The sequence below is a fragment of the Etheostoma spectabile genome, chromosome 10 (assembly GCF_008692095.1).
Source record: "Etheostoma spectabile isolate EspeVRDwgs_2016 chromosome 10, UIUC_Espe_1.0, whole genome shotgun sequence".
Taxonomy (NCBI): Eukaryota; Metazoa; Chordata; class Actinopteri; order Perciformes; family Percidae; genus Etheostoma; species Etheostoma spectabile.
In genome coordinates, this window is record NC_045742.1 from 22,681,159 (window position 1) to 22,698,204 (window position 17,046).

General features: G+C 41.9%; 1 protein-coding gene across 1 annotated transcript; it reads right to left on the reverse strand.

Moving 5' to 3' along the window:
- Positions 1 to 4,111: 4,111 nt before the first annotated feature.
- On the reverse strand, positions 4,112 to 15,237 carry hspa9 (heat shock protein 9). The gene is made up of 16 exons (XM_032527737.1): positions 14,879 to 15,237; positions 14,251 to 14,312; positions 13,939 to 14,026; positions 13,028 to 13,209; positions 10,831 to 10,955; positions 10,666 to 10,739; positions 9,835 to 9,941; positions 9,541 to 9,703; positions 9,367 to 9,459; positions 6,902 to 7,111; positions 6,571 to 6,798; positions 6,262 to 6,484; positions 5,394 to 5,488; positions 5,226 to 5,318; positions 4,824 to 4,964; positions 4,112 to 4,306 (listed from the first exon to the last, which is right to left on the reverse strand). Exons 1-16 carry the CDS (start codon positions 14,963 to 14,965, stop codon positions 4,229 to 4,231), a joined length of 2,049 nt encoding a protein of 682 aa, XP_032383628.1. The 5' UTR covers positions 14,966 to 15,237; the 3' UTR covers positions 4,112 to 4,228.
- Between the last annotated feature and the right edge of the window lie 1,809 nt (positions 15,238 to 17,046).

Here is a 17,046-nt window from a genome sequence, read left to right on the forward strand (position 1 = left end):
TGCATTGTGGGATATATTTCACCGGTAATAAGACCGAAATACTATTATTAAAATAAAGAAATTCATACCATGATTACATCAAAATAAATGTTGATAGATGTACCTTTATAGTTTCAAAAATATCAATAAAAACAAAGCAATCCAGTTTCCCTGTCCAAAATAGACTGAAATAATGACATTAAAAGAAGTACGTATAAATCATGATAAGATCTGGTGAATAAAAGTTGAGAGTTAAAACTGTGGTTATTATTTTTCTGTAGAAAGAATTGTGCTGTAACCACGAAAGATGCTTCATATTTAAATGCATTGGTTTAAATACGTCATCACAAAATCTTCAAAATATTGTGAAGGTATCACAATCTAATAGATTTCTTTTTGGGATGCCAACTAAGACTGGGTTGAATTATTTTGTGTGTACAAAAGTTTTGTAACTGTAGGATAACTTTGTGAATGTGTAATTCATTAAATGTGTGGAGGAATACTTTCAACAGCGAGATTTTAAAAATGCTATATCATCCCTCTCCCACTTGTGCTCTCCCAGTTATTGCATGGCGTCATTCGAGATGTACTGTCTCAGCTGAGGCGAATGTAGGCAAAGCTTGGACCAAAATGCAGTCCAAAGAGATTTATTACAGACAGGAAAACACTAGGAGAAATATTCCACATGGGGAGGAAATCCACGACAGGGAACCCAACAGCAAAGAGTACGCAATAATCCAACAAGAAACCAAGGAAACACAAAGGAAAAGGAACAGGTGAAACACATTAGGGTGGGGCAGAACAATCATACAGGCGGGAAAAACACAAGACAGTAAGTAGAACCAGACAAGACCAGGGAGAAAACAGACTACAAAATAAAACAGGAAACACTAAACAGTTATGTCATGTTTTGAACAGAAAATGTCCAAAAATGGGCAACCAAAAAAGGCGAAACCCCTCGTGGAGCCAAGAAAGACAGTGAAGACTCTCAGGAGACCCGGCAGCAAAGGGGAAACCTCTGTAGATGCCAAGCAGGGCTGTGACGGGGATGCACTTCTGGAGGCCGAGCAGGATGGCAAAGGTGGAACCCCTCTGGAGGCTAGGGGTGAGGGCTGAGGTTCACCGGAGGCTGGACAGGCCAAGGGTCCGCTGTGCTGGAGTCAGACGAAGAGACAGTTGAACCAGGGTCCGGCGACAAGGCAACAAGAACATGGGCCGACCGAGCAGCCGACAGAACATGGGGGGCAGGAGTTGGCAGACCCATCGACAGATCAAAGGGGGGCAGGAGTCGGCCGGACCACCGACACAACACGGGGGCCAGGAGTCTCTGTGGCACCGGTCGAAGACAAAGTCTCAGGGGTGCCCAACAACGCAAAGTCTCTGGGATGTCAGGCACTGGCAAAGACTGAGGAGTGCCGGTCAGCGTAGACCCTGGGAGCATAGACTCTGGGAGAATGGTCAAGCGTAGACTCGTGGAGAACGGTCAGCGTAGACCCTGGCCCGCTGCACATCACCGAGGACTCTGAAAGGAGACTAGTTGGCAGCAGAGACTCTGGATTTCTGGCTCTCAGCTGCTGAGACTCGGTTGTTTTTTTGTTGGCTCACTTTTACTCCCAACATGCTAACTGGCAAGATAGGATTCCGTTTCAGCACCACAGACAGCGCCGCTCTCTTTCAGTAGCTATGATGAATCTCACTGGAAATAAAAGCAGATTAAATGCATCCTTGCCCTGCAGCCTATAGCAGCAATTGATAAGTATACCTCAACTTTTCTCATAGATCCTGATCTCATAATCATGAGGGTTTTTTCAGGTAACTATGAGACTGTAACTCATAATGAAAATGGGTTTGTTTTCTGTTTTGTGAATGCAATTTGCTCTCATTCCCAATATTTAAGAATTCGTGGATTTCCTGGTCATTTCCCTGGTAATTCTTTCATCACATATTCCTAATAAATCATTCCTAAAAGCATCAATATGTCATAAGGCCTCCCATTACATTCATGAAGTCAAAGCTGCAGCTGCAGGTGATAGTGTAAAGAGAGAAACACCAACAAACGGATGAAATGATCCAGGGTCAGCGGTCTAATGGACATGTGTGTCCCATTCTCCCTCATGGGAAATGAGGCTGGGAATACAAACTAAAGGCCTGTTATTTATTAGGTATGACGCTTTAGTGAATTAGTCACACTGTACATTAAATGTTGATCCATGACGTCAGAAATATTAGACATGGTCTGAGTAAAAGCTGGTGCCTGAGAGCTTTAGGCCCTTTGGACCAGTTTTTGACAAATGACAAGATCTTTTTTTACTTCAAAGGAATAAAGGGTTAAATACAAAAACTAACAATAATCATAAAAATGTGCTTTAACCAGTATTACCTGAAATGTAAACCATCGTCCTGTCTCCCTTTACGCCACATAAACATAAATTTGTCACTATGATTGTTCCGGTCCTTCCTCTCTCTCACATCAATCACTGGTCGGAAGAATCCTCCAAGACATCGTACTTCTCTCATTTGAGTCGTCGTTTTATCCTGAGGGCTCTCTCCGGTGCTTTAACACTATATGTATTTGTCGTGCCTAGTATGCAAAGCAGGACATTCTTTTATTTGTGACTATTTTCAAATGAATTGTTAAACCTTTTCTACCTTGAAGGATTAGAAAAGTGTCAATTGTATCAATATCAATCATAAAGATAATGTGTGGCTGGACCAGTGTTTCTAACAGCTACCTTGGTTCTATGCAAAGCAGAGCGTTGTTATCCCTTTTTATTTGTGGTCACTACTTATTTCTGGCTTTAAGAAAACTTTTCTACCATCACCCCACAAATGTTTTACGTTACAATATATGAACAACACAAAAAAAAAGAAACAACTTATTAATTTTTAACTCTGAATATTAGACCAGAACTTGCTTATTGACTTATCACTCAATTCAGAATAGAGATTTTAGAAAGATTCCTAAATCTAAGAACATTCCATAAAGTTTGACACATTTTATGTTGAGACACATTTACTCTGCGCGGGATTAGAATTGATATCCTGTTTTCCTTTGGGAAATTCAGTCTGCAATGTGGCCGTATTCTAATCATGCAGCTTCACAGATTTGAAACTTATTTGAGACGGAACACACAGACAGCTTTCTTTAACTAAATCAGATGAAGGCTCTTATCTCACGATTAATACTTTTTCAGTTAGGTGAAAGAGTCAATAATGAGGCGGTACTTAGGCACAGTGGTCAAACCAATGTCACATTTCAGATTTTTATTAGAAAAACAGCAAGTTACCTCAAACCCCCCCCCCCCAAAAAAAACATTTCCGTTCAAAACACAGCCTCAGTTCTCCTGTCATTGAGAGCAGGCCTGGATCACTATATGGCAAGCACGTAGCAAAGGTCACATCACACAGAGCAGTTAATGGCAGCTTGTGATCTCACAATGGGGGCTCATAATCAACTTTCAGTGCTGTACTGGTGTGTTGAACTCCAACTGGTCCTGCATTCACTCTGAAATAAGTAAACTAAGGTCTCATCCTCCATTGTGTAATTACCACATCCAGAATCACAAATTTCTAGTTTGACTGCAGTCAACAGGTGATTTACAATTTACAAAATCTGCTGTGTAGGATGAATGCTACAAAAGAGGTGCAAACAACTTAAGATGGGCCATCTGACAGATCAAGTCCTTACGTTCTTTTACATCAAATATGACCCTGACATAGACAGCTGAATATATATACTCTGTCTCCCCCCACATTACTCAGTACTACTCTGGCATGTCAGAGGACATAAGCAATAGGAACAAAGAGTGCTGCAGATGCATTGTTACAGATTTCAAAGGGTGATGAAATTAAAGATTCAGTTGTACAATGCATCTCTAGAATGAACTCAAGATTCTGACATAAGAAGTCTAATATATTCTGAAACTTCCCACCGCCAAGCTGTTTTGAGTGCACTGTTATAAGATAGCCAAGATCGACTCCATTGTGTACACGGAGTAGATGATGAACCCTACATCATGTTTTTAACAAAACAAAAACCTTTACTACCTTACAGCTTTGTAAAAGTGATCATACATGACATTTAAATTACAAACAGGATATATCATAGGACATTGACATTTAACTTTTCTCTAGAGGATTTACTGCCAAAACACAGTAGAATAATATATTATAGAGAGAATGACTGAGATCCAGCCAGTCCAGACGGCCCTCCGTTGTCATGGAAACCCAGTGACTATGGTGCAAAGCTCTACTGCTGGCCTTCTTTCTTCTCGCCCTCTGATGAGCTTGATCCGCCGCCGCTGCCGCCGTCCCTCTCTGCTGCCATCTGCAGGGACACGTTGGACAAAAGACATGAAGCTGCTGCGTCCCAAATTCCCCGTAACGTAACATTTGTACAGGTCCTTTCTCCTGACCAATCGGCTATCCTAACCTTTACCACTTGAGGTCAAATGCTTAACCCCAACCAATAGGCGGGTCTTCGGCAAGAAAATAGGGACAAGGTTGAAAAAAATTAAAATAAAAACAAAACTACCCTTTAAAGAGCAGTTGACTGCAAGTGGACCAATCAACTGATCGCTCAGCTACTTGACAAAATGTCGCCATTATCTACAAAAAACTTTTAATTTGAATACTTAATAAAAACAATGTTGTAAAGAAAGTGCCTTTAACAGACCATGTGATCGTCCCTAAACTTTCAGCCCTTAATAAGAATAAAACAGATTTACCATGATCCAGTTCCAAATTAAAAAGTTATCTTCAGGAAGATTCCTAAGAAATAATTAGGAAATGACAGACATGGAATACGTTTTTGCGTCATATTTCCTCAGTGGGAGTGTTCCTACCTTCTTGTAGGCCATTTCGAAGAGTTTGAGTGAGGCCTGTTGCAGGCTGCTGGCCGCCTGCTTGATGTTCTCTCCCGTTTCAGAGTCCTTGTTGGCTAGAAGATCCCTGACCTTCGAAATCTCCTCCTTGAGCTTGGTGCACTGAGAGGAAACATCAATCAATAAAGCACCCACAACAATACTACAAATAATAATAGTAGGGCTGCAAATATCCAAAAAGTCATTAGTTGCAGTCCTAAATAATAGCAGAGCAGACATTTTTAGGTGATATTGTTACCAATTGTAACATTGTTACAATCAACATCTCAATCAATTCTTTCATAAAGCAAGGGTTAGCACAACTGAAAATTGATTTTTCACATGTATATAAAAAAAAAAGAAAAGACAAAAGATGAGTTTTACCTCTTCAGCAGGAAGCTGGTCCTTGAACTCCTCCATCTTGGATTCGGTGTCATGTACAATGCCTTCGGCCATGTTGACGGCCTCCACCCGGTCCTGTGCACCAGAAAACAAGCGTTAGAGGGAGAAACTCAGACTCAAGCCATGAGTTAATGTGATGCCATGCTTCACCTTTCTCCTCCGGTCCTCCTCTGCATACTTCTCGGCATTCTTGATCATGTTCTCGATGTCGTCTTTGCTGAGCCCTCCTGATGACTGGATCACAACTGAGGAGAGTGCACAGAGACGCTCAACAACTCAAGATAACACCGACATCAAGCCAGGGTCCTAAAACACTGCTTGAAAACCAATTACATGAATACACCTTTAAATTAAAGCCACATATTCAGCGCTTTGTTACTGGAACAACATTTGACTATTCTAACATGACCAATCAGAGAGCTAGTTTCCATGCAATGCTTTGGATCGTTTAACCCAACCAGAGCCTAATGAGGTTTTGCAAATCAACTTCTGAAGGGCACCCGGATAGCTCAGTTGATGGAGCAGGGGCCCATATGTAGAGGTTTACTTCTCGACAGAGCAGGCCCGGGTTTGCCTCCGACCTGCGGCCCTTTGCTGCATGTCATTCCTCCTCTCTCACCCCTTTCATGTTTTGAATAAAGGCCTAAAATGCCCAAAATATTATCTTAGAAAAAAAAAATACTACTGAAGTGGAATAGTATGGCAGCAAGGAAATAGATTTTAAAATGAGAAAAGGAATTGACCTTAAAAATGACTCATTAAAAACTATACTTAATACAATTATTAATTAAACTGCATTTCCAATCTAGATCGATTCATGTTTTTTATTTAGGATGTATTAAAATAAAAATAATATTTATGGTTTTAAAGTCTCATTTTGAAAATCGTTTTACAGTTTCTCTATTTAATAATAGATTATTAATGGATTTGAAAATTTTTAGTGTACAATTACATATTATAGAAATGCCCGTGGAGGAGCCCTACAGCTCCTTGTGTTAACATTCAGCAGGACACCTACTCTGCTGTTCTCGGCCTGTCCCCTTGTCCTTGGCCGAGACGTGGACGATGCCGTTGGCGTCAATGTCAAAGGTGACCTCAACCTGAGGGACGCCGCGGGGGGCAGGGGGGATTCCCACCAGAGTGAACTGACCCAGCACCTTGTTGTCTGCTGCCATCTCCCTCTCTCCTTGACACACTTTGATCTCCACTTGCGTCTGTCCGTCCGCAGCCGTGGAGAACACCTGCAGGGGGACAGAGGACACCTTTACACCCGGAAACAGCTTTCACACAAACAAAAACGCACAGCGCCAGCCTCAGTGTTCCATACCTGGCTCTTCTTGGTGGGAATGGTGGTGTTCCTGTTGATGAGTTTGGTGAAGACTCCGCCCAGGGTCTCAATACCCAGAGACAGGGGTGTGACATCCAACAGCAGGACATCAGTGACATCACCGGCCAAAACCCCACCCTGGATGGCTGCTCCTATGGCAACGGCCTCGTCGGGGTTGACGGACTTGCTGGGAGCGCGGCCGAACAGGTCCTGAACTGTTTGTTGAACCTACAGAGTTATACTGGTTGAGTAAAGATCTTTATACAACAGTTTACAAAGTACCAGCATTACATAACAGACTTATTGGTGGGACTGACTGACTGCAGTATACCTTGGGCATGCGGCTCATGCCTCCGACCAGCAGCACCTCTCCAATGTCTCCCTTTGACACCTCAGCATCCTGCAAGGCCTTTTGACAGGGAGCCACGGTTCGCCGGATCAGATCAGCCACGATGCCTTCAAACTGAGATCGGGTCAGCTTCATGTTGAGGTGTTTGGGGCCAGAGGCGTCCATGGTCAGGTAAGGAAGGTTGATGTCAGTCTGGAGGAGAGAATAGACCACTTTAAATGGAACAAAAGGTCTCAAGACAGAGACAGAGGTACATTTAATTTCCTGTTGATTAGTGAAAGCTCAGCGCTACTAAACGAGTCTTTTTTGATCTTACAAACAGTATGTAACACTACCGAGTAAAAATACACAGGGTTCTTGCCAGTTTTAGTAAGTTAAATTTAAGACCTTTAAAAAGACATTTTAAGAGCATAACGATGGAAATTTAAGACCTAGACAACGCATTTCCCCAAAAAATGGGTACCTCTTGTAACCAACAAAGGAAATCAATGTGATCTATCCATGTCTCGTTAAAAGTACTTATTTTCCACACGTAGGCCTAGCCAAACTTTATCAAACTGAGGAAACGCAAACGTATTTTGCGGGCAGGTATTGCATTTATCACGGGAGTTGTAGTTTTATTAACGCGTACATATCAACACCAATATCCCCCAGAAAGAACTACAACACAATGAACCAACATTCTGAGGGAAGCGTTCTGCTGGTTTTGTTACAAAGCAAAGCCTCTAAATTTTAGTGAGGACTAGATTAGGACTGTATTCAAAGTGGATTCTGGTTTTCCAACTTGGCCCCAGGTGTGTCTGTTAAAACACGGACGGTGACAACTTCTCTCTTTTGATGCTTTATTACAATCAAGCAACAGAACAAACATGGCCGTTGGTATGGTTGTGTGTGTTTATGCAAAGAAATAAGTAATATTGTAAAGGCTACCATATAAAATGCATAGGAATTATATATAGCTAATAAGAATAATAATCTTAATGCAGTGTAACTGTAGCATGTAAATAATGCACCTAAAATTCAAACGTAAGCAAGGGCGTTCAACCATCACCATTATAGTGAATCAACAGCCACTTGCAATTTAGCTAACAGATAAAGAACACAAACAACAAAAATCACCAGTTAACTTAGTATAAATGTGCCAGAACTACAGACCAATACGAAAGGCTTAAATGAACTGAGAACATAACTTATACGACTTGCATCTCTCTCTCACCTGCGGTGTGAGGCGTGTGTCAGTGATATTCCCCAACATGCAGTCACGATCACACCTGCTAAACGACCTTTGCTCCGCTTTGTAGGCTACAACTCCATACTGTCTTTCTACAGCCAGCATTTCTGAAAAACTGGTTGTTTTAAGGCCTTCAATTTAAAGTTCTGAATTTAAGACCCCGCAGGAACCATTTTAACAAATTACCAGAAGAGATTTCTTCCACCCCAGAAACACCGCCAGTCTCCGCATAACGCTCACCTTCTCTGCTGCCCACACTGATTCACACTTTCATCACATCCAGAGTCCTCTATGGCTCATCTGCCAAATACTTAAGTCAACTTTGCATCCTGCCCCACACCTGCTCCCAACACCACATCAACCCATGCTCCAGAATCTCCACTGGCTCCCTGTTCCTAAGCACATCCTGTTTAAAGGGCTCCTCCTCACCCACAAAGCCCTCCATGGCTAGAATCCTTCCTACCTCAAACTGGCTCCCCAATCATCAGAGTCCGGCTGTTCAACCTCTCAGCACTAGTCTCCGCTCCAACGAATCTTTATGATGGCGTTAACTGGAGCTAACCGCTAACTGAAGCTAACGTTGCTAACCTGAAGGGGATCTGAAAGGAACATCGCAACTGCAATAAGGTTGGCGAAAAAAGGCCCTACGCTTTTCAGTGTCTATTTGGCTAAGAGGAAACTCAACAGAAAGCCATTTTCATTATGACATTTTGCAACGTTCTCTGTCAGGTAAATCAGTAACTTAGTAGTAGGGTATACAGTTGAGTTGCATATGAAGTGGTTTGGGGTCCTTCTGTAAGTAATTTTGGGGTACAATTTGATTTTGATGAATTCTACAACCAGCAATAGCACAAGCCAAGCAATCGCCTGTTCCAATCAGGGACATTTTCAACGGGCAGTGTACTAGTATGAACAATACCAACATACAGGAGATTCATCTTTTTTTTTAATTGGCTGGCTAAAAAGGGGAGGGACCAGATATTTCATAAATAATAATTTAAGAGAGTGAAATGCCCCACAATATAAATACTGTATGATAATATCTCTCATGTTATTAATAACCACTGTTGTATCATGGCAACATGAATCTAGAGGGAGTGATTTGAAGTCATTATTGGCATGACCGAGACGCCGACGTCAACTCAAACCCTCTGGTGTATGCTTCTTTTGGACTGGCCAGCTGTTGTATCAGTGATGCTGAGGGTGTTGTGTGTACCTGCAGTGAAGAGGACAGCTCACACTTGGCCTTCTCAGCAGCTTCTCGGACTCTCTGAAGAGCCATGTTGTCTTTCAACAGATCCACACCAGACTGAAGGGACAAGACAACACTCATGAAATCCTCAACTACTGCTAAGAAGCATCTCTAGAGATAAAGACTTTAATTATGTACCTCTCTCTTGAACTCCTTAACAATGTGTTGGAGAAGGTGATGGTCAAAGTCCTCTCCCCCCAGGAAGGTGTCACCGTTGGTGGACTTCACCTCAAACACTCCCTTCTGGATCTCCAGGACTGAGATATCAAACGTACCTCCACCCAGATCATACACAGCAATACTGGAAACAGACACAATGCAGTTTAAGAACAGGCAAACCAAAACTGAATAAAACAGCGGTCACTTTCAGCGTTTTCCTGCGCAAAGTAGCAACTGGCAGCAGCTGGGTAATGCTAGTCCTTCTCTACCCACATTTTATCCTGGGTTTTTTCCAGGCCGTAGGCCAGCGCAGCCGCTGTTGGCTCATTGATCACACGCAGGACGTTCAGACCAGCGATCTGACCAGCATCTTTGGTAGCCTAAAGAAAAATCACACATTGGGAATGTTGTGAGGTGCTGGCAAACCAACATTTTGTCAACACTTCTATAAAGGTTGCAGTAAGGACAGAGGTGACGGCTTCTTCAACACCTTTCTATGAAGGTAAAAATGGTAAGTTTCTTTCTGATGAGTTAATAACTGATTATTATCAAAATAAGTAAAGATTATTATTTTTTTTCTCCAAAAACTGAGTGACTGAAAGGATTGGAAAATGGACAACAAATTAGAGTTTAGGCAAGAGTGCAAAAGAAAAAACACAAAAATGGCCAAAAGGAGAAACAAATGTAGTTTTGTATATACAGTATACACATGATCTAATAAAAGATAAATAAAATTATTAGTCAAAACACATAAAGGCTGTTCATCTACTTTATCACATTATATCTGACTACCTCATGTTTCACGTTCTAAGACGCCAATTCTCCACCTTTAAACATGACTGAGCCTCTGACATAGAGATCACTGCGAGTGAAGGTGACTTTCACAAGCAAGGCTTAAGCATGGAATGACTACAAAATAAAAACTACAGTAGGCAAAATATTTCAAAATGTCAAAATCTAAAACTTGAATTGTGAGGTGCCAGAGATTCCCACCTCAATCATGTATCATGTAACCAGTTAGTTTAGTGTTTTTCAAATCAGACAGACTATACACTGGTCCACAAGGGGCATGATGCATATGTGCGTGCCTGTATGTGCACGCACCTGTCTCTGAGAGTCGTTGAAGTAGGCCGGTACAGTGACCACAGCGTTCTTCACTTTAGTTCCTAGGTAGTTCTCTGTAACACAAATACTAAAGCATTACCAATCTAATGCATACAGATACGAGATGTGAAAGTAAATTTCCTTGCAGCGCAGGTTCAGTCATACCAGCAGTCTCCTTCATCTTCATCAGGACGAAGGCTCCAGCCTGGCTGGGGGAGTACAATTTCCCATGAGCCTCCACCCAAGCATCTCCATTAGATGCACGCACAATCTTGAAGGGGACGTTCTTCCTGTTAATGAAAAAAAAATGAAAGTAAATTTAACTTGGTCTGATGAGTTCAGTTGACTTGTTCAGTATGTCTGAAATCGCCAACGTTTCAGTGTTTTCCATACATTAAGATATTTGCGCCAAACACACAATCAGCACACACACAATCATCACGCACACGCAATCAGCGCACACAGAGTAATGTAGGTGGCGGTATAGGATCTGCTAATTAACACACAGAAGACTCCAATCTTTTCCCCCACAGAGAAGACGGCTAGAGTCGATCCAGAGTTTAATGGTTAGTATTAGGGCTGCACAATTATGGCCAAAATGATAATCACGATTATTTTGATCAAAATTTTGTTCACAATTATTTGTTGATTTTAACCAAAACAAATTTTATCGTCACATAGGCTATTTATAACTGCGAGTGGGAGTGTGATGGACGCTACTCACAGAGAGACGGCTGATCATTATGAACGGGTCCAGCACGGGTCGAATGGCGGACACACACGTTGTGTGAATGAAACGTCTGTATCGTCACTGCGCTGCATTTTTATGAACTATGATATTCTGGCCATGGGTCACATCTCTGGTCCAGGTCCAGCAGCTCCGTCTCACGCTGTTACTCTACCAACTGAAGTTAGTTGCATTCAATAACTTATTTTGTGTTCTTCGCCGTGGCGGCCACGATAGCAGAGTTACCAGCGGAAATATACAAATACACGTTTGCCTCTCATACTTAATATACAGCTGTGTTAATAAAAAATTAAAACTATTGACAAATGTCAGAAGTGTGGACCGGGCCGCTGTGTGGCCGGGCGCGGAGTAAGAGGAGAGAAAGTAGAGATATCCAACACAGGAACGGCTTTACAGACAAAATGGGTCATGCAACGCAAAATTAAACCATATCCATAAAAATAGTGTCTCTAGTGTCCTAGAGGAGCTAACAGCTAACAGACGCTACTAACACCGACTAGCACTGGTCACTGCTGTTGTCTGAAAAACAGAAGGGACAAAATGTTGCGTTTACTGGTAAACCTTGAGACTGACGTATAACCGACTGCTATCTGTTGAATATTCCTCCTGTTACTCTGTCCTCTGTGACCGACTACATCTAGAAACTAAGCCGCACGGGGTGCAGGGAACCACTCTGACTGGCTCATGAGTAGACGGGGGTTTACAGAGCGGTAGATTGGTTTTGCGTTCGATGAAATGACGCTTAAAAAAAAAAATTTAATCGATTAATTGTGCAGCCCTAGTTAGTATTATGAAAAAAATAACCGGTATTTTTGCTGGAGTTATACTATGTAGAGATAGTTTTGGCACCCCTTAAAGATGTTTTAACCAGTGGTGGAAAAATATCACAGGCGCCAAAAAGTCAGATTTTCAGCTGCCAGCGTTTGCAGTCATAGTCAGAGTGTATCGGACAGTCCAGGTGGCCATACTGCTCTGGGGACCGGCGGCGCAGTGAGAAACTGCTGCTGACGGACATAGAACTCTTTGTCTGTTAAAACTCAAGACTACAGTTCCTTATAACACCTGATACAAGCCATTTAGGAGTAGCCTACGCATGAAAGTCAAAGTTGTGAGTGCTTTAGCGGCATTGACCTGACTCCCTGAATATGCTGCAGACGACGTCTCGTGCCGCCTCAGTGCTCCGTTTATACTAATCAAATGAACTGGACTTTGTAGTCAGATGTAAAAGCCCCCTTCACTTACTGCAGTATACCATTCAATTTAAAATTTTGAATTGTTACCTTTAAAATGTTGTATAAAAATATTTGCAGTACAATTAAAATATGAAGTCTGCACCTCTTTCTGCGAGTGCACCACCCACCCAGCTACCACCAGAAATAGAATCAAACTCTGTAGGAAACGCTGCATTTCTTCTGTTTTTAGTTATCTAGAAAACAATAAAATAAGAAAACATCTATGCCATGAGAGGATCCTGAAGGTGGTCTTTAAAATGTACAATGTTTCCTCCACTACAGAAAAGCAAGTGTTGAGATGAATTACCATCCATTACTTACATAGACATAAGTACATTTATTAATACAGAATTATTTAAATAGAGTCAAAAGATGCACTCACAGATCTTTCTGGACCTCAGGGTCGTCAAAGCGGCGTCCAATCAGCCTCTTTGTGGCAAACAGTGTGTTCTGAGGGTTGGTCACAGACTGGCGTTTGGCGGGCATGCCCACAAGACGCTCCCCATCTGCTGTGAAGGCGATGACTGAAGGGGTTGTCCTGGCTCCTTCTGCATTCTCCAACACCTGAGAGGCAAAGAAACATACTTTACTTCAACTTCAGCCCATTCATCGACCCTGACTGATGCACTACTGTCTCATTTCTTGTCTTTGTTAGGCATGCTGCCAGGCCTGGCTCACTGAGCACCAGGGGAGAGTCCACCGTTGACCCTGCTAGGACAGGAGCTTTGGCTTAGAGTGGCAGGCAAGAGCTTGATATTTAAGACAGCGGTGTAGATGTGAATTACACTTTAATATGGCAGGGGGACCTAAACCACAATAAGCTATGTAATGTTGCTTTAAATTAATCAATAAATCACCATGTTTCACAAACGAATCCAATTTCCATTCAACTAAACTGAAAACTAGTAACCCTATCTAAGAATGTCCTTAATGAGTAAAAGGTCAAGATCATGTCAGAACAAGTATGACTTGTTTGGACTAACATTCTCCAAACGTGCAAGTTTGCCTCAAAATCAAATAATACAAATAATGTAGGTTCTGCATTTCAATTACAAGAAAAGGATGTTTAGGTAAACTTTACTGACGGAACAACCAACCGGAACAAACAGAGGTGGAGCACAAACTCAAGAGGGAATCCATGACTGTAGTGAGTCAGGAGCAGAGAGAAAAGAGGGTCTGAAACTGGAGCTCCTGATGATTGTACTGGCCCCAGGACATTGAGCTTTTTATCTTACCATACGAGGATGAAAAGCTCCCATGTGGACAAACTGTTAGGTGTTTGCTCATCCTTACCTTGGCTTGTTTCCCCTCCATGACTGCGACACATGAGTTGGTGGTTCCCAGGTCAATGCCAATGACGGAGCCCTTGATGGCCTCCGACCTACATACAATTATTATCATCATCATCATCATTAATATTATTGCATCATACAAGTTTGAATAGAATGTTCCAACAGTCAAGTTACTTCACAGGATATGAGTGAGAAACTAAGTTATTTTTTTGATCTTCAACAATGCTTTTGCGGATGTAAGTCAGCTACTATCTGTCTATTGTCCATTTCTACAGGCCAGTTGTGATATCCTATGTGTAGTGTGGATACTTACGCATACTCCCTCCTGGACAGAGCTCTGAGAACATCTGGCTGGAAGCCGCTGCTCCAGCATGCCTGTGCACAAACCAGACAACAGTTACAGACGTTTCCAAATGTCTGAGAACAATGAGCTCAGGCAACATGACAGCTCACTTCTTCCTCTTGTGATTTTATGCACAGAATTCATATTACACAAAAGAGCTTTTTCAGAGTAAATGTCCAATACATATTCAAGTCAGTTGGTGAAGCACTGCATACACATTAGCTCCTGTACCATAACATGACTAAGGTTGAGAACACATGAGAGGATCACTTACGTGAAGTTAAGTCAATACAACTTATTGGGAGGCATTATAATGCTGCAGCATGTCCTCATGAAGGTCACAGGGAGCTACTATACCTCACATCACACTTGTGATTTCGTCAATATATTTTATAAATACATTAACGGAACATTAACAGGCGAAAGGTAACACGTCAAATTTAGTTGACGTTACCTGAACACCTTGTGTCACTGTCAATGTGAACAAGGAGTGGACGGTGGTAACACGGGTAGCACGACAAGCTAGCCGGCTGCCTCTATAACTACTGTATGATGGACATTGTTACAGTAATGTACACGAGTTAAGTTTGTAACTCACCTTTTTCAGCATGGAGGACACGTCTCCGGTGACACAGGCCCGTGTCGGAGTTAGAGTTCTGGAAACGCTTCTAGCGACACCCAACATTTTGACAAGTCGGCTAACAGCAAACAGGCTAAGGGAAAGCTAACAGCGGGCTAACTAGCAGCAGCAGGCTAGTTGAGTTTATTAATACAAGTTGTTGTGGTATGAATAAAGTTAGCAAGGGTTGCTGTCGGGCAGCTGTGTGACGACAGGGCTGAGATGCGGTGGGTCCGGTCTTCAGGCGGTGGGTCCAGGCCGAGCTGCGGTTACTTGTCGTCGGACTGAATAGAAGCGAATTGTAGAGCTTCTTCCAGAATTATCCAACACACGTTGCACCAGGCAGCGCTGAAGGACCCCACATCGGGCTGCGTGCGTATGGCCTGAATGTTTTTTGACAGTTAACTGCACATTATAGAGCTGTTTATTAAATGAGAGCACGCATGTCATTAAGAATATGACAACTATTAGATATTAAAAGTGCCTCATGTACAAACTAAACACTTCTTTGTTGCCTTTATCTTTTTTTTGTGATCAGGAACAGAAAAGGGCAGCCGCATGCCGTGGGCATGATGTGAAGGTCATGATGTAACCAGGGGTCACGTGTGTTGCATCAGGGAGGCTGATACCTTATGAAAACTAAGTTCATCATAGACCGTTAATATTAATAAATATACAGTCTATTTCATATCCAGAAAAAAGAATTCCTAGAGCGGCTTTAAGTGGCTTACAGTTACACTTGCAATGGCCTAACCACACAGTGTGGCGAGACCTCCTTAATTGAAAGAGGAGAAGGAGATTCATCAAGGTGATCAGAAGAGTTTTCTTATACATATTTCAGAGGCCATCGTCACAGTCAACACGTATAAATTTGTAGCAGTTATCTCCTTGTATTTGCACCACCACATGTCACACAACAGTGGAAGACTTCTTTAACAACTTCCTACCACTAAGGTCTTTCTTGTGTAATCTAATCAAAGGTCCAATGCCCAAAGATCCTGCCCTTACTATCACACACAAAGGGGAAGAGTTAAACATCACAACGGAAAAGCTGTCCATTGAGAAGGTTTGGCATTTTAGTTAAAAAAACACATTTCATTCGTAAGAAGTCAACCCATCCTAATTGCTGAGATATTGCATTAGAAGTCATTATTTAGAGAGTTCTATGAACCACTGGGGGGCAGAAGTGAAGCCAGTCTGTGACATCTGCTTACATCAAGCATGAAACCCCCCCTGTACAAATACACTGATCTCTATAGTGACTGATCCAAGACCTGACTAAATAATAATTTTAACTTCATTTATATAGCTCCTTTAAAAACAGGCAACAAGAAAACAAAAGGTGCAAAACATACTGGGGAGGGATAAAAAAAAAACATGACAAATTCAAATATGAAATTAAAAGGGTTAACAGCAATAAAAACAATAAGTAAAATTAAACAAATGAAAATAAAAAAGCAATAAGAGGTATCACATGAAAGCAGGTCTATAACAAATGGTTTTAGAAAGTTCAGTAACTCTGCAAACCTCATGTTCCGGGGTTAGGCCGTCCCAAGGCCGAGGGGCCGTGATGGCGCAAGCCTGGACCCTGTGACCCTGTCACATGGTCAACAGCTCACAGCCAGACACTCTCAATGTCCGAATAAAATCTTCGGGATCCATTCCAGATGGGCACCTCGAGAAATGAAATGTGTCTTTACGAGCAACAGGGCAGATTGTCCTTAAAGTGTAAAAAATGCTTTCAAATCCCACAATGACATGTTTTTCTGTCATAATCAGTTTATGTATAGTGTTATTGAAACAACAAATCAAATGTGTTCATTCACAGATGCAGATATGACTCAAGAATGTGACTGACTCAAGAATGAAATGAGATGTAAGAGCAAGAAAGGTGCCCACAAATGACTTTATTAGTAATGATAGTTAATATTTCCTGTCTTTGAGTAGTTTATTAAACTCCTCACAGCCTAACACGAGAAACACAGTAGGCTAGCCTATATTATTGACGGTCTATGGAAACTACAGAGGATGTTGCTGACAATAAAGAAGCGGATTGCTATTGCAGCATCATGACCAATACAACACCACTTTAAGACGTGGATGTAGCCTGTTAAATTAACGCTTACAGTGGGATGGTATGAAGCTCG